The 24,235-nt window shown below is 38.8% G+C and overlaps 1 protein-coding gene across 5 annotated transcripts in view; it reads right to left on the minus strand.

Moving 5' to 3' along the window:
* LOC145998800 (uncharacterized) overlaps nucleotides 1–24,235 on the minus strand; it is a 321,949-nt gene that overhangs the window by 27,059 nt on the left and 270,655 nt on the right. For all 5 annotated transcript variants that reach the window (XM_083135448.1, XM_083135409.1, XM_083135419.1 and 2 more), the window contains 2 exons: nucleotides 12,948–13,051; nucleotides 1,073–1,256 (listed from right to left, as the gene is read on the minus strand). In XM_083135448.1, coding sequence (XP_082991574.1) covers nucleotides 1,073–1,256; nucleotides 12,948–13,051 — 288 coding nt within the window. The remainder of the gene's footprint in view (nucleotides 1–1,072; nucleotides 1,257–12,947; nucleotides 13,052–24,235) is intronic.

A 24,235-nucleotide genomic window follows, 5' to 3' on the forward strand; every position in this document is an offset into this window, starting at 1 on the left:
GAGATCTTTTTCAATGTTATATCTTGTGCAGTACAAGTATTGCTCAGTAAATTCTCAATGACCATTTTCATAAAAGTTTTCTCTTGCATTCTGCGTATTTTTAAGGCTTGAATTTTTACATATGCTGCTGCAGAGGTTGTCAGCAGCTTGTTTGGCAATTTGTTTCAATTCTTGAAGCTCTGATTGCATAACACAAATAGAATAAACAAGATGATGGACAATTTGCTTGGTAATACTTATGCATCCCACTTTAGTCACAGATACTTATGGATTGTAACAATTACATTGGAAATCAGTGGAGGTGTTACAAACCAGAAGTGTATATGTACTATTCATCTTCAGAGTATCTATCATCCTGTGTGTACTTTATATGTAATGTATCTGCAGTTTATACAAGGGTAAATCAAAAAGTAAAGGCAATTTTGTGTTTTCGCAGGAATAAACGAAGACTGGGTGTGTGTGGCGTCACCACGTGTATACTTGGAGTGACGTGGAAGTAGGAGTATCCATCACTGCCCCATTCAGTCGAGTGTCGCGAAGCAAAAAGGTCACACGTATGGACGCACCACTCCACGAATGCACCATCGAGGAACAGCATGCCGTAGTGCACTTCCTGTGGTTGGAGGGAGTCAAACTGGAAGACATCCACTGTTGGCTGTTAGCACAGTATGAAGCAAGCACCATGACTCAACGAAAGGTGTATCAGTAAGTGGACCACTTTAAAGTGCTGCTTGGTCGTCGGTTCAGGTCAGATGATGAGGTCAAGCAGGTGTTGCAGACGTGGCTTCGTGAACAACCAAAAACCTTCTTCGCGAACGGGATACAGAAGCTGATTGCACAATACCAAAAGTGCATTGCCATGCAGGGGGCATATGTGGAAAAGTTATATGTGTAGTTCTTCTTCTTGTGTGAACATAAAGATGTTATGTGAAAATTGCCTTTACTTTTTGATTTACCCTCATACATAACACAAGCAGTAGTAGTCTTGTATAAAACCAACTTGATGGCATAAAAATATTAATATTACACTACTGATTGTATGCTGTAATAAAAATGAAATCTAAAAACTTACCATAATTGACTAGAACAAAAATAAAGTCCTCGACGGTTGGTGTCCAATGAGAAATTTCACCATAGAGTTCTTCGCAAAGCATTTCAAAGCATGTATTTACCATGTTTTCATCTTCATGCACAGACATTAAACGGAACAAAAACAAGTACACCGGTTTGGAGTGCAATTTATCCACTGTAGTTCTCTGAAATAAACAAAATTACCTTCAATTTACCTTCATAATCAAAGCATTTTTATGGTTAATAAACATGTAAACTTTCACTACATATAGTCACAATGAACTGTTGACTCTATTATGATGTATACTAAGAAATCTACAGTTGGAGCAGATTTCAATAGCAAAGAATGTCCATGCTATACAGATATTGAGATTTAGCATCAACATTGTTAAACAGCATAACATTTCTAAACTATGGATCTATCCAGAACACTCAATAATTTGAGCAGGAGAGTTGGGTGTCAACAACATTGAATGAACTTGCTGTTCAGCTTTTGAGAGGTGGCCATCCACTATGCATTGTAACTTCTCTGTTCCAACTCCTCTCTTTTATGTTAACAAGTGGTTCTTGAGGTGAAAGATATACTTACTCGAGCAGATCCTTCTATCCTAACATATCTTATTTTCACACCAGTGATGACAAAAAATATCAGGATTCCAGAAAATTTATAATCTTGATTCGGAAATTTTACTACCCGGATTTCAGAGGCAATCCGAATTTTGGAGAGCAAGGTTTAACAATTTTTCCATTTTTTTGAGTAGAAATTATTAAGAAAGTATTGTCTTCCTTATTTTACGATCATATACTCCGTAGAAAAAATGGATTTGGTCATCTCTACTTCACATGTCATGTACGAATACTGTTATCACCATTATCAATGTAGGAATCCCCCCATTTAAAGATTCCTCTTTTCCCTAAATTTGCAGCACAATTGTCTTTGCATTTAAACATATTCACTTATACTACCTTTTCCTTTTAATATAAGCATAAAACCATGAGAAAATGTCTAAAAAATCACAATACTTTATGTTCAAGAATATATCAGATGCAATTTTGCATAGATTTTGGCAAAATTTAATTCATCAATAAACTAAATAAATGAGGACTGAAACATCCAAAACTACTTGCTCTCATTAGTAATAGAAATCTAGAAGATTATTGGTTTAAAAATTACACCCTAAGCTTTCCCTCACATAGTTTCAAACCTATCAATTTTTGACAGATATACAGTGGAACCCTGATTTTACATTTTCCCACATTACACATTCAATCTTGATGGTCCCAACATAGCATACCAGGTGTGCAGGTTAATAATTCTTAATTGATCAGAAAGAAAACAAGTGTATCTGGGGAGAAAGGTAACAAATGCTTTATTCAAAGTATGTGCCATCGCTAGCTATACATTGTGCCCATCTGTCCATCAAATTGTGGATGCCCTTCCAGAAATATCGTTCACATTTTGAGATGATCCAGTCAGCAAGCCATTGTTCGACATCTTCGTAATTGTTGAAGTGTTGCTGGGAAAGTAAGTGAGACATCGATGAAAACAAGTGGTAGTCCGAAGGGGCTAAGTCTGGTGAGTATGGTGGGTGGGGAAAGAATTCCCAGCCAAGTGCAGAAATGGTGTCTCTGACGCCTTTCACTGTGTGTGATGAGGCGTTGTCATGCTGCAAAATCACTTTTCCGTGTCTTGTCGCCCAATCTGGGCACTTTTCGATCAATGCATGGTTCAAATTGATGAGTTGTTGACGGTAGCGAATGGCATTCACTGTTTCACCTGGTTTCAGAAGCTCATGGTACACCACACCCTTCTGATCCAACCAAATGCACAGCATTGTCTTCCTTCCGAAGCAATTCGGTTTTGCGGTCGATGTTGAAGGTTGTCCTGGTCAACCCATGACATTTTGCATTTTGGGTTCTCGAAGTAGATCCATTTTTCATCCCCAGTCCGATGCAAGAAAGACTTTCTTTCATGCCGAGAAAGCAACACTTCACACACCGTTTTTCGCTTTTCTATTTGTCTGTCTTTCAGATGATGTGGGACCCATTTTCCTGCCTACTGGATCTTTCCCATGGCATGAAGATGATCAGATATGGTTTGGCGACCAACATTTAACTTCTCGCCAGTTGTTGTTGCGTTTCGTCTTCGTCCAACAGTGCTTGCAATTCGGCGTCTTGGAATTTTTTTCAGCTGGCCCGGGCGATCTTTGTCTTTCAAGTCGAAATCACCACTTTTGAATTGTCGAAACCAATGCACACACGTGTCTTGCGTTAGGACATTGTCACCGTACATTTCCACAAGGATACGATTGCTTTCACTCACGTTTTTCTTTTGATTGAACAAGAAAAGCAGAATGTGCCGCACATGCTCTTTATTTGGTTTGAAGGTCAACATGTTTCCCACACAAACCCAATATCACAATCACTCGCACACGGGTGCACATCCACGGCGTTTTGACAGGTACTGTCCTGGCAACTCACTGAGGTAACAGTTGAGACTGTGCACCAACCCTTGCTTCCAGCGCCATCCAGCAACGAAATTAAGAATTATTAACCGGCACACCTGGTATTATAAAATTTTCTCAGATTTTACATTTTCCTGTATTTAAATTTTTTCCAACTTAGTTCTATGAAAAACGTAAAATTGAGTTTCCACTGTATGACCATTTTATAACTTAGTGACTCACTCACACAATATCTCTCTACTTAAATTCATATAAAAATGTGCAAACATGGTACTGAAGCAGGCACTCAGCCTTCTTTTTTCATGTGAAATAGAATACTTTGAAAAATGTGTAGGTGATGATTTTTATTAATATGACCCAATAATTCAATTGAACAAGCTACATGAAACAGCTCATGGCACACAGAGGTTATAAAATTATAACATACTAAAAAGTTATGTCGCGGAGTGGTGCTATGACACAAGGGGTCCCAGGTTCAAATCCACGCATGAGCAGAGGCCTGCACAAGACCTGGAGCAGACCCGTTTGCGAGATATCGCCCTGAAATGCCTTGCAACCTGCACAACACCCTCGCTTGAGCACCTTCCCTGACCATCTGCCCAGATCGTTCTTGGCAGGTATTGAAAACCTGCCGGGTACCCGCAGTCATAATATACCTAGTAGGTCTCAGTGCGTTCATTCATTCATTCGATCAACTGCATGCCCCTCCCTCTGCATGACTTAGTTGCTTCAAGCAGTAGCGGCTCGTGCCTAAAATAACAGGTGAAGAAGTATATTTATAGGCAATGAAAACAAATAGTAAGTGCCAGTGCCCCCCCCCCCCCAATTTAAAACGTCTTTTTTGTCTTCATCCGTCCATCTGGAAAATGGTGTCTGCAACAAATTACACACTAAGTCATTTACTGGGTTCATTGTAGAAACCACAGCTCAACACATGAACACAACACACGATAGGAAAGGCGAAACACACACGCGGAACAAGATCTCGCGAGAACGCGAAGATTTTGCCACAAGCACTGGATGCGATGTTTTCTCCGACGAGAGAACTGCTTCATCTAGAAGGCGACACCCGTTCAAGGCCAACGCTAGGTGACGTCACCGTTGCCATGACAACCGGCTAAGTTTTCCGCAACCTAGCGGTGTTTGCTCTTGGGTTGGGACGAACTCAATACGTGCGTAGCGCCGAGCGGCGTGTTATTTGAGTATTATCGTGTGCGTTCTGCTGGGAAATAGTTAAATTTAACAAGCAAATGAAAAATGTCAATATTAATTTGAAAATTAGGTGAAAACATCTGCACTTGTTGCACTTGGCCAGCCGCCACTGGCTTCAAGTAGAAACTGCACAGGGTGCACACCTGTCTGCATTGTTGCTAACTGAAATAGATTTTCACTACTTAAAAAAGGGAACTCAAAGCTTCGTAAGCCACATCGCCAACGAATGTTGCTACTCACCCCCCCCCCCCACCACCACCACAAACACATTGAAATAGGTTTTCCATGGCACAGGATCCATAAGTATATGTCGTAAACAACCAATATATATATACAGGATGATTGGTAATTCGACCTATTCCTGGAAAGGGGTAATATTAGAGCACATTTGCAACAAATTTGACTCTATGCACCGGGGGTCGGAAATCAATGGGTTTCGAGTTATTGCAGTTTGTAGATTTTCGTGACATATTACACCAGTGGATTCCCAAGAAGAGTTGAGAGAGAGAATTGTGACAGCCACCCAATACATAAGAGACAGAGTGTCAACGCGAGTGACTGTTTGAAGTATGCCGCAGGCTGCGTGCTTGCATATGTAACCGGGGGGAGGCAATTTGATCAGGATTTGTAGTTTTTGTAACAGTTAATTCTGACAACCTGGAATCATGAGAATGGTAAATAACACTATTATTACACTCATTTTCGTTCCATTATTTCTCACAACCGAAAACTTCTTTGCACTTTACAAAGAGGTCTACAACGTGCCTTCTCCGCTTTTTATTCAGATTTTTCCCCCAACCCGTGTGCCAGTTGACAACATTTGTATCTTTTTGGAGAGCTTATGAAACGAGGAAGTTTTTTCCGTAATTTTTACGCTAAGTGTGTTACCAATTTTTTGAGTAATCCTCTTCGATTTAAACGATAATTTCCAAATTTCTTCATGACGTGTGCACCAATGACTGTTTCTTCCTGTGGGTATGGGAATTTTGGGCATGAATTTTTTCCCCAGTAGTCACTCTTTTGTCAGCTGTTAGCAACGTGTCAATTAAGTGTCCAGTGTGTAGTATTTTTTTTTCACAATTAGTAGTTTTTTGGTCTCAAGTCGGAATATGACACGAAAATCTACAAACTGCAATAACTCGAAACCCATTGATTTCTGACCCCCGGTGCATAGAGTCAAATTTGTTGCAAATGTGCTCTAGTATTACCCCTTTCCAGTAATAGGTCGAATTACCAATCACCCTGTATATATAGGGATATAGGGCAGGACTGAAACATGTCACGTTCAATGCTGAGGTCGCAAGTTGAACAACACACTGTTCTACTGAGAACACTAGGGCCATAGCCAGTTAGAGGCCAGGGGAATTGCCGTTACCCTCGTTTGGGGGAGCAACTACCTGGATAAACATGCCAACAATAATAGTAATAAAGTAGCATGAAAGGCATTATTATCCTCATAAATCATGCAAAAAGGGTGGTAGAAGTTGGTTTTCACGCATTTGTGTTGAAACAGAGGATTATAAATATTTTTTTCAACACATAAATTTCACATTAGCTAATAATGGAAAACAAGCACACAAACCGTTTTTGAAAGAAAGAAAGTGCATCATGATAAATGCATTCCGAATGTACATACATATGGCATGTAAATTTCCATCTACAATATTTTATTTTCACATGGAGCGACGTAAAATAAGAAATACATATGCTAACACTAAATTGTGTACATATTCAAAATTTCATTAAAGCATATATATTATTTAAATACATTACATAATCAATTCATCAAACTCGTAACAAACCAACATAAATAGCAAATAATATCACAGGCCGCCATGGCATTCTCTGTTTTAAAACTTTTCTCACTTAGATCGTTCGGCACTCAGGGCCCACTCCCACTACCCCCTTGTTACGGCATTGAACTTGATGAGACTGTATAGTATATTATAATATATTTCTACTTCCATAAAATTTGAAATCAAGGAGTTGCAATTACCCCTCCATTCCCCATCTGCAGGTGCCCTTGGCCGTCTGGAAGGAAAATGCAAGAAAAATATGAAAATTAATTCCATCTTGAGTATCCTTTAGCCCTGCTACTTTTAAATTCTGCTAGCCTGTTTTTTCTTGTACTTTAATGTTTGACACCCACCCTGGCCCCTCCGCTAGACTTAATTTCCGTCCAATGTTGTGAGCAATGCCCCCTGCCCCCTCTGGTTGCGTCACTGCGTGCCTGGTTAAGGCACCATGCAATGAAAAACAATTAGTTTTCAGTGAGGAGATTTTTGTTTGCTCGATCATTCATTTAGATAAATGAAGCTGTAATATTACGTGCATTTCCTGGCAATAAGATAAAAACTGCTTACGCTGAACTGAAATCGCTAAGTATATAAATTCTCCTTGGAGCAGAGAGTTCCTTCTAGGACTTTGTAGGATTTAGGAGCTACGTAAGTAGGCAACACTGGCTGCAGCTGTCCACGTGGTGATGAAACGCCTGGAGCGACATGCTGCCGAAGGGCTGTTTCCTTCCAGCAGGTTTTGCAGGTGCCCAGGTCTTGCTGAATGCCCAGTTACCTTGTAAGCGCAGAGCACCTTGAAGACGAAGAACCCAGGTAAAGACACAAGTCGACTCGTTGCCGTGGGCAGGTGAGCAGGTAAACCTGTTCTTGCGGGCAAGCGGGCAGCAGATAGGCATAAGTCAGACTATGCAGCCCTCTGCGCATAAGCATGGGTGTTCTTTGTGAGTGAACCTTCATCAATTTCATCATATCATCACTCTCCTTCATTGCTGTGATTAGCCAAAAGTAATAGAAAAACAATGTAAAATAACCTAATTCAATAAATCGATCAATCAATAAAAAGTTATGTCAAAATTGAACCTCTATCAGTAATCAAATCTGGATCTTTGGCAATCCATACCAATAGTCTATTCTGATCAACACTTGATATTTTGCAGCTGACTAGATTCATCATGTTAGAAAGAAAACTGGTAGCAGGTGTTGTAGGATAACCAGATGAAGATCTCGGAAGCTTCTTATGCCAGTGTTACAATTGTAGTTGGAGTGAGGGGTGGTTAGGCGATATGCAATGTTGGTAGTGGTCATAGGAGGGCTACGAAGTGGGATAGCATTATTGTGTAGCTGTGTCAAGTCCAGAGGGGTATGTCTGAATGCATGCCTGATACTGTATATAGATTTGTATACAGGCCTGTTCACAGAGCTTTTCAGAATTGTTGTTTGCTGATTTTCACCTAGACACAAATATTTGTGGTTTATAAAAATCAAAATTTTGGTATAATCAGGTTGAATTTACAAGTTCAAAATTGGCGTACAAATGATTATTTCAATATTAGTACGGTGAATGAAATCTCAAATTTGATTCGGAAACTCCACACGTATTACACAAAATATTTCCATTCTAATAGGCATATCCCCTTCTGTATCCGACATGAAAGTTGTGAAATATAAATAAAAGTTTGGCAAGATTTATTTTAAGTTCACTTTATGCTCACACAGCTAACTGGGACTGGATCAACAGTTTAAAGTGAAATCTGAACCACTGGGAATCAAATCCCAGATTCCTTCCTTACAAAGCAATGGCATTAGCCACTATAGAATCGGGGAAGCCTGCGGATTACATTCTAAAGAGATATTTCCTAGTTCCTTCAATTTCATACGTGGATATACTCTCTAACTTTAGTTTCCGCCTTTTCTTCAACTGACGATGTGGCTCGCAGCCACAAAAATTTGAGTTTTTCTACTGTCTGGTGTTTCTTTTTTCCTTTTTATATATGTAGCTTGTCTAAAAAGTATCTGACTTTATGCCGGGAGAAGAAAGTCACTTGCCTGCAATGGTACACGTCCTAATAACCTTTAAAGTAGCCCCCTTGGGATTTCACACGCTTAACCAACAAGCCTGTTATTGCTGGAAGCACTCCTGGAATGTCATCACATTGCACATAATGTCCTCTTGGCTGTCAAAATGGGAGCCTTTCAGTGGAGAGTTTAGCTCTGGAAACAACCAGAAATCACATGGAACCATGTCCATCTTCATCATCTCCAGTTATCACAGTGTTGAGAAAATCTGCAAATCTGTTGAGAGTCTCCAGCATGTCTTGTGCAACGTCATGTTGAAGTTCTCGCTGATCCTGCGAAAGCAGCTTAGGCACAACTTTTGCTGTTACCTTGTGCATTCCTAATTCCTCCCGTAAAATTGAATGCACTGAATCTTTACTAATACCTACAGGTATTGGACAAAATAATGGAAACACCTGTGGAAGTCGGAACATCATGTATTAATACGGTGTTGGGCCACCTTTAGCATGCAATACAACTTGGATTCGGGACGGAATAGACCGATACAAGTCCGAATGGTGGTGAGTGGAATTTGAAGCCATTCTTCATGCAGCACAGCCTCCAGCTCAGGTAGAGACGAAGGAGGTGGAAATCGATGCCAAACCCTTGATTCCAAAACAGCCCACAGAGGCTCAATGATATTCAGGTCTGGGAACTGGGTGGGCCAGGGAAGATGTTGAACCTCATCAGCATGCTCTGGAAACCACTGTTGAACAGTGCCAGCAGTATGAATGGGGGCATTATCATCCTGGAAGATGGCATTCCGGTTTGGAAATAAGGTTTGCACCATTAGGTGGATCTGGTTATCCAAGAGTTCTCTATACACTGCTTATGAGACCCGACTGTGTAATGTGACAAGGGGGCTGCCGAATACCATGATATAATGCCCCAGACCATAACAGAGCCGCCACCATGTTTGACAGTCGGGCGGTGACAGTCCGCATCATATGCTGCCGAGGGTGTTCGCCATACAAACATGCATCCAGTAGTGGGGAAGAGGGTAAAGGTTGACTAGTCAGACCAAATGACATGTTTCCAGTCCTCCAACATCCAAGTTTTGTGGTCATTGCATCATGCACGTCACCTTCGAGCACTCGTCTCAGTTATTAGGGACTTGGCAAAGCAACACGCCCATGGATACCCATTTGATGCAGTTCCCACCTCATTGTTTTGCATGACACGGGGTGTTTAGGTGCTGATTAAGTTCTGTAGTCACTTTGGAGGCCATTGTTTTCTTCTGCAACGTCACAATACGCTTCAAGGCCCGGCGGTCCCTTTCCTGCAGCTTCGTCTTTCAACCACTATTGTGCTTAGGAGACCCTGTTTCACCGTCCACTGTGTATGCGGTCCTGACTTTCGAGACAGTGTCTCGTGTTACACCACATAACTTCGCTGTTTTGCTCACAGATGCTCCAGTGAAACGGGCACCAACAATTCGACCTCTTTCAAACTCCATCAGGTAAGCTATACTGGTCACTCACTACACCTGAACAACATGCAATACCACACTGCCTCAGTCTACTGTCAGCGCACAGTCCATACTACCTGCAACAAACAAGAGAAGGTTGATTTCCGCCATGCTTAGTATTACCAGGCACATTGAAAATATGTCCCACTTCTGACTCGTGTTTCCATTATTTTGTCCAATACCTGTATGTCATCAGCAATTATCCTTACTGTCAAACGACGATCTTCCATTATCAAGGACCTCACTTTCTCAACGTTTTCTGCATTCTGGCTTGTTGATGGCCTCCCAGAACGCTGATCACTCTCTGCCGATGTGCGGCCAATTTTGAAGCAGTTGTACCAGTCCTTTATTTGGGTAACTCCCATGGCATCATCGCCATATGCCTGTTGTATCTTGCAAACTGTTTCTGTTGGTGTATCCCCAAGCTTCTGGCAAAAGTTGATGCAGTATCTCTGCTCCACGTGTTCAGTCATCCTAGTGAACAAGGATATGCAACATTACACAGAAACACTTCCTCACTTGTCAGATCCCTCTCATTGACTAACAGGTCCGATACGCTGAGCAACATGTGTGCATGTGCATGAAGGTTCACTTCACCTCTGTACAGAGTGTCGCCACCCTAACATAGATATTGTCTGCAGGCAAAAAAAAAAGGTCGGGTACTTTTTAGACAGGCCACGTATACACACACACACACACAAACATCTTTCCTATTTTTATATTTTATACCTTTAGGCACTATTTATCAAATCAAAATATTTTACAATTGTTAATTTTAGTGAGATAGAGATTTGTACTATTGAAACCACGCAATGGGTCTGGTCAACACAAAGTATCATAGATGGTAGCACCCCTGTTGTGCCCCCATGCTTTTGATGGGCAATTGTTCTCCCATTTAAATACATGAGGAATTTGTTGCTGAACGTGCAGTTATTATATTAAATTGCAAGTTTAGTGTTATCTTAGCCTCAGAAATTACTTCTGAACATGATAGATAGATAAATCAGAGCTGTAAAGCTATGATCTTAAAAAAGATGATCATCAACAACAGAAAAGATATCAGAACTAAAAAAAAAAAAAAAACTAAAAAAAACTTAAAATTTGCACAGCATTAGTTTACGTCACTTGCAATTTTCACAATTTAAGTGCTTTATTGTTATATTTGTAATTAATAACTGACACTATTTTTTTTATATGGTATTATACTTTTTCACATGGCTAGTAAATATGGTGGCCGCAGTGGCTCAGTCGGTAAAGCATCTGACTACCATGCTAAAGGTCCCAGGTTCGATCCCCGGCCGGTTCAAATCCGGGAACCTTTCTAACGATGGAAGCGGCCCCGGCGCCCACCCAGCGTCGAATAACATGGGTACCTGGGAGAAACCCTGGGGGTAAAGGTGGTCAGGGGCGTGATGCTGATCACATCACCCCCACTCACGACCGGATCAAGAAAGTGTGGGGCGTTACCCCCACACCCCCTATATGCCTTCATGGCGTGGTGCTATGCACAGGGGAGCACTTTACCTTTTTTAATAAATATGGTTCTCTGTTTTATATATATGCATTGTTATCTTCTGTTTCATGTTTTGTAACCTCTAGGGCTTTCTTATTGACAGGGATTATAATTTTGAAATTGTTGTCACAAGAAAAATAAAAGGAGGACAAAAGGATGAGGGGAAAATGTCTGCATAATACAAGGAAAGCATGTGTTACTATATATTGTGATCGGATAGGGCATAATGTATAATAATAATAATACATTTTCCTTTATAACTTTTGGAGTTTCTCCCATTCCTACTCCACCATTGAATTATACAGGGTGGTCCAAAAGTGTGAAGACACCCAAATAAAAGTTGAATGACATTCTGTTCCGCAAAACTAATATTGTATATTTGTTAAAGGGGTGGGGGAAAATGTTATAGGGCATATGATGATGACGGTTGCCAACTTGAAACCTGCAATCTTGAATTCAACTTCAAAATATTAAATGAGAAGGGGAAGATATGATATATCAAATCAGACTAGAAGGATAACCATAGTTCCTCAACCAAAAACACGGTTGCTACGTTTTTTGATTATGAAATTCCCTGACATTTCCGGGTTTTCCAGTCCAAAAATGAAAATTTTTCAGACATGTTTATCATCATGATTTTTGCTTTTGAACCTTGTGTTTCTCAATTAAATATATAACCTGTTAATTATTATTAATATTCACTTTCACAACTTTCGTTTAGGAAATTTCATTCTACACACACAACAACACATGAAAATTCGAAGAGTAAAATGTAAAATTACAATCGACATCAAATGTATTGGGTGCAACAATTACGTGCATCTAGCCTTCATGCTAAGATGACAGCGGTACATTATTTCATCATAACAGATCTCCACAATATAAAAACAACAGAAAAAGTTCATAAACCATACACAATTTTTCATTTTCTGGCGGATTTATAGTCTCGTAGAAAATGCTGCTTTTTTGCTTACATTTATGTGTATACAGCATCTGGAGAAATTATTTTTGCATATAGGAATTCCAGATGCATAGTAATCCTGAAAATGACAGATTCCACACTGTCTAGGGAACATTTCGATGCACGTTTAAAGGGCTAAACAACAGCAATGCATGTTCCCTTTTGGGGTTAGAGGGGGGAGGGATTAATAGTTTGTTCTTTGTTTGCCTAGAATTCAGAATTGATTTAAATGACTTTTCAAGACAGTGTCTGATATCTTTGTTTTTGGTTTTACCATTGTTTACAAAATCACCAGCCCATAATTTGGTTATGAATTTGTGGTCTCCAGAAAATCACTGACTTATATCAGATTAGCACTACCATAAAAAAGTTTTTTTTTCAAAAATGAAATGTGAAAAATACACACCAGAAACATCCTTAACAACAACAAATCATCAAGATCTTTCCACTTGCAGTTCTTCAAAGCATGAGGAACTGGATCAAGTCCACACATATCCAATGTTAGATTTTCTGTAAGAAAAAGATAAGTATTAACCACACATTTACTGGATGCATTTTCATGGCTTATGATACCATAAAGCCCAACACTGTAGTACATGAATGGGCAGTGCACCAATACTCAGTTAGAAATAGGTATTGCAATTTTTTCAGAACTATTTTATAAATGAACCTAACATTGCAAGAATTCTCATACACATTACAACCCATGTATTTTACAAATGTGGGTCTAAAGCACAAGAGATTTCATTTTCTTCATTTGACTGCTTTGCATCATAGTAAAACTGAACCAAAAATGGATGCAGAATGTGACACATTTGGGATTTTATATCAGGCAAATTACACAGTGAAAACTAGGGAGCTTCAGGGTCCATTACTGTATGGCAAGATCGTTGCATAAATGTACATAAAATACAAAATAACTTTATACATTTACTGCACTATCTAATTGATAATTTCACGAAAATTACTAAATTAACAATTCTCTCGTCTTTGTCATACTACTAAAAACAAATTATCCTCTGAGAATATAATAGATTTCTCACCGGACCTTAGGTACAGGACCTATGTTTGACACTTAGTCCGGAGACCGAAGTCCCCTTCCTAGATGCTGGGCCCAGCTAAACGGTTTGATTCCAGGGTACGTGTGACCGGATCGGTTTTTACCCCCGACGAATAGCCGACTCGTGCATAAATTGACGTTGAATAATAATAATAATAATAATAATCAATAATAATAATAATAATGACGTAGATAATAATAATTGCCAGCAGAAATGCTTTGCTGACTTAACGTTGAACTAAAATATAAATACCACCAGTTATGAGGATTAGTATACTATTTGTATAAACGCAAATCATAGTCAAACATAGATAACAAAAATGTATATTATGTAACACACAAAAATAGACAGATTACACAACCCCTCGCTCTCACTCAGCATTCACACGCTCTCTCATACCGCAGGGGAAAAGTTACATTAAGATAAATACATTGGCCCTTTTTTAGACACCATGCAATATTATGTTTTTCTTATGAATATTAAACTGCACCCGAAGACGTTAATGTGCTTAGAATTAAAGATACTAAACTTTCATCTGCGCGTGCTCATTACATTCTGCCAACGGGCATGACACGTAAACCTTTTATTCTTGCAATTTATTTAGACATTTAAATAATTGTTGTAGAATTATCACTAATGCGCCTTGGAACTTCAATAACATTAGGCTTAGATATCAACTGCAAGGCACACATGTTTACAGACTGAAAAATGAAGACACTGATGTATGAATATATTAAAAATAGCACGAAGTTAATTTACTTCCTCACTTAGCAAACTTGAGAGGTGATCTCTGCAAGAGATACACGATTTATGCTGTTTTTAATCAAATATTTACCGAGTAAAGCATATAAGGTCACATAAATAAACATTACTACTCAACAGTTCGGCGCAGAGCGTGGAAAAACAACAGTATGCTGTGAATATCTCTTCCGAATTAACAATTGTGAAATTTAGATGATGTTAGCAAGAAATAATTTAATCAATACCTTTGCGACTTTTAACTTTAAATACAGGTATCTTTTCGTCCGACGGCCGATCTTTGGAGGCTTGGGTAGATGATCACTCACACATATAGAAAATTAACAGTAGTATACTATACCATGTCGGCGTTCTAGACGTTTCAGCAACGTTTACCGTAGTCCTCTAAACGGCAGCGTGACGTTAACCCGCGGTCCTCTTTGCGACACTAACACTTCCCCACGCTACTTCTTCGTAGCGGCACTTCGCAATCTTCTTAGACACACCTTCATTCTACGCTTCTACATCACGGCGATCATCTTGTCGGCCTCGTAATGGAGCGATTAATTGCTTCGCATCGTCTCTCTCTCTCTCTTTCTGGGGGGACGGCGAAAACGGGCGAAGTTTCTTTACCGGGGGTACTCGTGGATTCTCGCTGCTAATCTCACGTGGGACGTCGGCATCGTCTCAAGACGCAGTAGGTGTCGCTTCATTATCTCAATCTCTCTTCTAGACGGTAGATCTAAGTGTGGGCTGGTGTCGCTTCATCTTCCAGTTTCTCTCTCTCTCTCTCTCTCTCTCTTTCTCTCTCCGTAGAATTCTCGTCGGGCGTCGGTGTCGGCGTCGAAGTACTCTCGGAATGCTGTTTCGACTGGCGGCTTTCGGCGGTATCATTTCATGACTTCTAATCGGGCTGGGGGCGTCATTTGTGGCGACGTGGCGTTTGTGGCTTTTGTAGCGCTTGTGGCGGCGTTTTAGTGGTGTGACGTCGCGACGCTGAGCGATGATCTGCTGCGTTGTCGGCTTCATGCAGGCTAGGAAGACCCAAGGCCCTCCTTCTCTCGTGATTAGCCCGCCATAGTGGTATTAATGTTCCTCGTCACAAAACGAATAACGCGAATCCAGTGCACAGGTCACCAATTAACACTGCGTATTCGTACAACTAGTCACTGTCACTCACTCACGCAGGATAAAATACACGGCACGGTAGAAAAAGACAAAGTCCCGAATCTTTACTCCGACTGTCGCAGAGGTGTTGTCGGTTCAAAAACTGGCGGTAGACTGTACTTGTTTGTTCGTTCTGCCACTATATAAAGACAGCTTGAAACTTCTAATACAACGGACTGACTTTTAGGCACGGGAATCTGAAGTTACGACGTTGGTGGTCAAGCGTCCATTTTTTGCCTGGTCCAGCTTCTTCAAGCACACGTGTTGCGTTAGAATGGGGTGAAAAGAATAGTTCTACCCTCATCCGGTACGTAACATGTTCCTTCAGTAATTGGCCTCCCAAGTTGACTTTCCGTCGCCAAATGCACAAAAGTCGCTCAAAAACAGTGAAAGATTTATCACAGCACATTGTTGGTTCCGAGCTCCTACGACCGAAAGGGGGAAAAGTCAACAAAAGCAGAGAAACACAAAAGGTTCAGAAACGTGGTGTTTTTCTACCGAAGCTTCACGAGGATACGAAGGTTACAGAAAAATATAAAATAACGAAAACATAGGTGACAAAAACTGATTGTCATATCTCGCCCCCCCTAACTTCAAAAAAAATTGTAGGCTTAAAAATCGCTCTCGGCTGGGGAGATTTTTGAAGGTTACACATTTTTTTAAAACACCCTGTATATGAATACTTTTTTGAAACACCCTGTATATAAATCTATACATGAAAAATATTTTTTATGTGAGCACCCTGTATATAAAATTTCACACAAATTCCTTGATAATTCACAATAATAATACACAAGTAAACATGGCTCAAATAATACATAATACCAAAATACATAATGTTGAAAAATAGCAATGATATTAATAATATAGAAATAAGTGATACGAAAATAATAATACAAAACAAATCAAATTGGAGCTTCTCTTCGCAATGTCTCTTAAGTGCCCAATGGCAAATTGCAGATTTCGCGATACCTTTTCAGCCGGCTCGCGTCGCCTTTTCATTCGCCTTTCTCCTGGCGCTCTTGGTACGCTCTACGGCCATCAAGATTTTCTCATTGACATTCGGGTCGCGGTCATCCTCCTGTAACCCGAAGTGACGTATCACATCTCTTCGTTGGACACTTCCGAAGTGAAGCTCTGCGGGTGTAAATCCTAACCTGTCAGACTCCGTGTTGTTGAGTAAAAGTACAACAGAAGTGACATGCTTGCTCCATTCCTGGTGGTTACCGTGGCAGAACACTCGCAGCAGTCGGTTCATCTCGCAGTGCATCTGCTCCACCTGGTTCGCCTGCGGCCTGTAAGACGGTGTCCAGAGGGGTTTCACACCGTAAGCTTCAAGGGTATCTTTCCAGACACTGCTGGTGAACTGTGGCCCTCGGTCTTCCATTAAGCCTCGCAAAACCAGGATCCTTTCATTATCCCCTAAGGACAGCTCCTCTGAGGTAGTTTCAAATCCCTCCAAAAATGCAGACGGTAAAACCCGATCAGCCCCGTTGAATCTTTTGAAATGGGTTTTATATTCAAGAGGAAAAATAGCCCTTCTCGCAATTGTGGGTACCGAATGATGACCTTCACTGCTGGTGGTCGCTAGTCGAGTGGGTAAACCGGGGAAACTCTCATTTACCGCTAGCTCATTGACACTTGTCAATTCATTCAAAGGGTCCTCGTTATTGCTGGTGGTCGAAGTACCTGGGTTCGTCCTCGTAGCCGTGGGCGTTTCTCGTCTCTGAGGGTGAGAAAGGTCCAAACTGCCCATTCTTTTTTCCAAAGCCTGTATCTTTTGGGAATGGTCATCAACCTTGCCTATTGTTTTCGCCACGCGCTCTCTCAAACCTTGCGAGTCCTCGTGACAGCTCGCCTCAAGTAGTGCCAGTTCCTCGTCCGTCTGGTCTGTCCATCGCGACAGTGTTGCCAACTGCTGGTCCTGGTCATCAACACGGGAATCCAAGCGATCGACTTCTGCGTCGAGTTTCTCCTCATTGTCTTGCAAGCGCGTGGAAAAACGTTCAGTTATTTGTTCCGCCGAAACACGCACCACTTCCTGAAATCGGATCTCAAGTTCTTCGATTCGCGCTTGCGTTTTCACATTAGCTGCGTTTATCCTCTCATGGAGCCTCCCTTCCAGTTTCGCGTGTTCCGCTTGCAACAATTGCCATAGCATTTCAAAAACTTGGTCATTGGTGCCGGTGATATTCTTCAACTCGTCAGCAGCCGGGATGGCTTCTTCCGGGGCAGGGGGAGTATCGGTCAGCTGATTCAGGTCTTGAGAAGCCGGCGTGGATTCAGTATTTACAACTAAGCCCCCGTGTCTTGACATTCCTGACGAAATAACACAATTACTACAATGCGGCTGCACTTCATTCAACGGGTCTATTTCACCTAATGGGATTTCAATCCCACAAATTACACAATTCCGTGCTTCGCTCATCTTTCCATAAATAATTTTATCACTTCTCAATTTCATTAGATTCTTAAAAGCACTCACTATGTCCTGAGGTTGTCAGAAAATAAGTCTACACTTCAAAAACATGAAACGCACTACAGAAAAAACAATACAAACAAATAACTATCAAAAGTGCAGAGAGGAGGGCACGACGGGTCCCCTTTCTGCTACCTACATAAAAGCCTACGCGCACACACACAAAAGAAAGTCGCCACTGAATTTGCATGAAATAATTCCTAGAAAATTCGCCCTTGCCGATATTCGCCTACTTAATTGCCCTTTACGTTAATCAAATTCGCGCCAAGAATGAATAACGCAAACACAAAATACTAAATGACACAAAAAATAATAAAAACGCCACAAGAATACACGTAAACACAAAATACCCAATAAAAATTTTTCCAAAGCAATGAAAAAATCCTCACGCTATCAATTAAAAAAAAATGAAAATGTACTTCCCTCGCCGAGGGTAAAAGATAGACCGGTCCCTGATCGGGATGCCAAATTCTCACCGGGACCTTTGGTACAGGACCTATGTTTGACACTTAGTCCGGAGACCGAAGTCCCCTTCCTAGGTGCTGGGCCCAGCTAAACGGTTTGATTCCAGGGTACGTGTGACCGGATCGGTTTTTACCCCCGACGAATAGCCGACTCGTGCATAAATTGACGTTGAATAATAATAATCATTTATTTTAAGTGTTGAGCACAGTATGAAACCTTATACAGCACTAAGTCAAATACAAATACAAAAGCACAAAGTTACACGAATAAAATACAGAATAACATAACATAACAAGTTAGCATATCCACACCTCAAGTTACAGTTTTCAATGAGATCCATTATATCTCTGATACTAATAATTGTTTATTGTTATATAATATTGTGCAATTAACTGTGTATTGTTCTAATAATAGTAATGATCATATTTATTGAAGTGATGATAACGATTAAACAACCACTATGTTATACAAAATTAAAAAATTGAATACATAATTATAAAATAAAACAGTGGATCCTACAGTTTTATACATCAACATAAATTCAAATTGTAGGTTTCAACAAGATCAGCTACTAAACCTCTTGCCTTGTTTAGGCATGTGAGAATTGAGATATACCTATGGGAATATCTGGGAATTTTATAAGCTATATTATTCAAAAAGTATTCACTGTCAACTTGGAAATTTAATATCTTCTCTACAAAATTTAACCTTCTCATTTTTCTTTCTTTCTTCTAAGGAAAACATATTCAACTGTGATAACCATTCAGAGTAATGTTGGTCATAGTAATTTTTTTTAAACTTTGTGCATAATAACCTGATAAAAAGTTTTTGAACTGATTCAACTTTTTGAAGGTGACTGGTTGCTGTCAAAAACCATAATTCATTTGCATATTCAAGAATAGGACGAACTATCGTTTTATACAGGAATATTAAGGTATCTTTCTTTTTAAAAACTTTCCATGAGAAAAATATATAACCAAGCATTCTCTTTGCTCTTTTGCAAATTTCTGAAATGTGCTCATCAAATATGAGAGAGGAGTCTATTACTATTCCTAAGTCTTTATGACTGTCGCACACTTGGATTTTATTTTCATAAATAAAATAGTTTGAGACTATATAATGAACTTTCTTAGTACATCTTAAAACTTTACACTTTCTCAAGTTAATTTCCATTTCATTAATCTTGCACCAATATGTCATTCTATCGAGATCAGCCTGAAGTAGAGCGACATCATTATTTGTTAAAATACTCTTAAAAATTTTTATATCATCTGCATATAGTAAACATGTGCTAGATTTAAAACATAATGTAACATCATTGATAAAAACAGCGAACAGAATTGGGCCAAGTGGCGACCCTTGAGGTACTCCACAAAGTATTTCTTTTTTATAAGAAGTTGTTTCACCAATCTTAACAGAGAAACTTCTATTTACTAAAAAGTTGGAAAACCATTTCAGAAATCGTGGTGATAATCCCATTTGGTCGAGCTTGTAAATTAATAGCTGATGGCTGACACTATCAAAGGCTTTAGCCAAGTCAATAAATAAAATATCGGTCTGGGATTGCTTCCTAATGTTAGATTTAAGAGAGTCTATTAAAACCAATAAATTTGTGATAGTAGACCTTTTTCTAAAAAATCCATGCTGATTTCCATCAATATATTGTTTAAAAGAAAAAGACAAATAGTCAGCAATTATGTGTTCAAAAACCTTTGCCATGGAATTTAATATAGTAATTGGTCTATAATTGTTAAGATCATTGGCTTTTCCATCTTTGTTTTTAGTTACAGGTTTAATAAACACATTTTTCCAGATATCTGGAAATATTCCAGAAGTAAGTGACATGTTGTAAATTTTAGTTAACAATGGTACAAAAACATCTTTGTTTGCTTTCAAAATAAAATTAGGTATGCCATCAGGACCTATAGAAGACCTGCCTTTTAGTTTCTTAATTTTATCACTTACATCCTTTTCCAAGATAACAGGTACATCAATTAGGTTGGTGTATGAATGAAGATTAATATTTTTAAAATTTACATGACTTCTTTTTGAGAAAGATTTGTGAAAAAGCTCACTAAAAGCATTAGCGATATCATATTCATTGAATAGTACATCATTATCATAAATAATTTCAGTGATAGTATTTTCTCTCTTCTTTCTATTAAAGTGAAACCAAAAAGCATTCTTGTCACCATTAACATTGTTTTCTAAGGAGGAGTAGTAATGCTCCTTTACATTAGAATATTCCTTTTTAACATCTTTCCTTAATTGGGAATAAGTACTGTAATATACACACTTATTTGTAAGTTTAAATTTATCATGATACCTTCTCTTTTTATTGATCATTCTCTTAAGTTTCCTTGTCATCCAAGGCAGTTGATTGTTTGTTCTTTTAACTTTTGAAGGAATATTGTTTTTTAATATTGCATACACATTTCTAGTCAGTTCCATAACAGATTGTTGTACATCATTATATATTTCAACCATATATGGTAAATGCAACAATTCATTATAAACATTCACATAATCACCTTTGGCGAAATTAAGACATCTATAAATATTATTTTCCCTTGTATCTATATTGTCTTTTTTAGACCTATGCAATTCAAAATAAAATGAAAACGGTGGATGAAACTTATCAATTTTAGATAAAGGATGTTCATTAAAACTAATGTTACAAGTGGAAATGTTAGTAAGTAGAAGATCTAAAACATTAAAAGGCAGTGAAGGGTCATACGATACATTGTGCTGAATTAGATTTGAAAGTGTTGCGATTTCAACAATTTTTTCAGCCTTTCTTTTAACATAATAATTAGAACAATACAAATTTCCAGTAGCCCAGTCAATTCCACCAGCATTAAAATCTCCAACTAAAATTATTTTATTGTGTTTCATTAACATTTCTTGAACTACCCAATCCAAGTAGCTTGCAAACAAGTCACAGTTTAAATCAGGTGGCAAGTAATGCAATCCTATTATGGTAGGATCAGAATTATTTGACATTAATTTTACCCAAATTACATCCAATTCTGTAAAAGGTGATTCCAAGATCATAAACTGAACCTTGTTTTTGATAAATAAAAGACAACCACCACCACCAGATTTCTGTTTGTTTAAATCCAGATTTCTATCTTTTCTGATCACCCTGTACATTGGATCTAAATCTATAAAATAATCTCTATCTTGTTTACACCAACTTTCTGTAAGAAAAATTATGTCATAATTTTCAATATTTATATTGCTTACTAATGTTTCAAATTTGGTGTTAATTCCTCTAACATTCTGATAAAAACATTTAATCATATTATTACTAAGGAAAGAACTACTTAGTTTTTTGAAGTTGAGTTTTCTCCAGACTTACTGTTACTATTTGTATCAGATACACTTTTGTCTTTGTTGGTAACTATATTGTCATTTTTCAATTCGCCAAAAAACCTTGTTACTAATACCCCCTTAGGCCAGATATTTTCATCGAATAGTACATCATAGTCATCCTGGGAAACAGCTACATGAAAAGAAGAGTAAGAATCATATTTAGTTTTCAGCCTTGTACATACCATTTTCTTTACGGAAGAAGTTTCAGCAATATATTGCTGAAGGTCAGTATTTGAAACTTCAGGATGAAGTCGAGTCACAAATAGAGCTCTCTGAGGAAAAACCTTGCGTTGCACTGCTAACCTAGTAGATGGATTCTGACCTTGCACTGATTTCTTCACGTCGTTCACCTGTTTGTTTACATTTTGCAAGGTCGAAGCTTGATGAGTGTTTTTGGAACCAGATGTATTTAAAACCTGGTTGTTTTCTATCGACTGCACTGATTGACCCAGACACTTATCAGATCACTTATCTGTGCGAGTTTTATGAGCTACTGTAGATAAAGGTAAACAAGGAGTACTGCGGGGCATTCCGATTGTGTTTTGTTTTTCTTTCGGAAGATTCGTTTGAATTACGTGTGCATAAGTGTTTTGTAGAATCTTTTTTTCTTCTGTTTTCATTAGTACTTCATTCTGTTCTTTCAATACAATCACTTCGGCTTTAAGAGATTGAATTTGATCACTTAAATTCTGCACTGTCGAGATCAATGTTGACATAATGTCTTTAACATGGCAGCAACTGAAACAGTTTACATTACCTGGCTTTTGTCCTCCAAGTTGATGTTCTTGATCAATATCATCTTCATCACTATTATCACTATGTATTGCCATTTCTTCATTATTTTCTCTATTTATGTCCATGTTTTCATTGGCACTATCGCGAGCAGCTACACGATTCACCGGAACGGGTCGTGGCGTCACAGGAGTTTCATCGCTACGCTGTTGTAAACATTTCGTACATTTATAGGTAGATATGTCGTTCACCATAAAAAATTCAACTTCATATTTAGAAAGTTTCAAACATGGTTTAACGTGAAACCTTGTATTACACAGACAACATGCCAATACCTGTTGCTTTCCATAAATTCCTTTGGAGCAAATTCCACAGTGATCAGAGGCAGGCACCATGTTGAATTCATAATGAAGATAATAATAATAATAATCAATAATAATAATAATAATAATGACGTAGATAATAATAATTGCCAGCAGAAATGCTTTGCTGACTTAACGTTGAACTAAAATATAAATACCACCAGTTATGAGGATTAGTATACTATTTGTATAAACGCAAATCATAGTCAAACATAGATAACAAAAATGTATATTATGTAACACACAAAAATAGACAGATTACACAACCCCTCGCTCTCACTCAGCATTCACACGCTCTCTCATACTGCAGGGGAAAAGTTACATTAAGATAAATACATTGGCCCTTTTTTAGACACCATGCAATATTATGTTTTTCTTATGAATATTAAACTGCACCCGAAGACGTTAATGTGCTTAGAATTAAAGATACTAAACTTTCATCTGCGCGTGCTCATTACATTCTGCCAACGGGCATGACACGTAAACCTTTTATTCTTGCAATTTATTTAGACATTTAAATAATTGTTGTAGAATTATCACTAATGCGCCTTGGAACTTCAATAACATTAGGCTTAGATATCAACTGCAAGGCACACATGTTTACAGACTGAAAAATGAAGACACTGATGTATGAATATATTAAAAATAGCACGAAGTTAATTTACTTCCTCACTTAGCAAACTTGAGAGGTGATCTCTGCAAGAGATACACGATTTATGCTGTTTTTAATCAAATATTTACCGAGTAAAGCATATAAGGTGACATAAATAAACATTATTACTCAACAGTTCGGCGCAGAGCGTGGAAAAACAACAGTATGCTGTGAATATCTCTTCCGAATTAACAATTGTGAAATTTAGATGATGTTAGCAAGAAATAATTTAATCAATACCTTTGCGACTTTTAACTTTAAATACAGGTATCTTTTCGTCCGACGGCCGATCTTTGGAGGCTTGGGTAGATGATCACTCACACATATAGAAAATTAACAGTAGTATACTATACCATGTCGGCGTTCTAGACGTTTCAGCGACGTTTACCGTAGTCCTCTAAACGGCAGCGTGACGTTAACCCGCGGTCCTCTTTGCGACACTAACACTTCCACACGCTACTTCTTCGTAGCGGCACTTTGCAATCTTCTTGGACACACCTTCATTCTACGCTTCTACATCACGGCGATCATCTTGTCGGCCTCGTAATGGAGCGATTAATTGCTTCGCATCGTCTCTCTCTCTCTCTTTCTGGGGGGACGGCGAAAACGAGCGAAGTTTCTTTACCGGGGGTACTCGTGGATTCTCGCTGCTAATCTCACGTG

This window comes from Lepisma saccharinum, chromosome 1, assembly GCF_977018435.1.
Source record: "Lepisma saccharinum chromosome 1, izLepSacc3.1, whole genome shotgun sequence".
Classification (NCBI taxonomy): Eukaryota; Metazoa; Arthropoda; class Insecta; order Zygentoma; family Lepismatidae; genus Lepisma; species Lepisma saccharinum.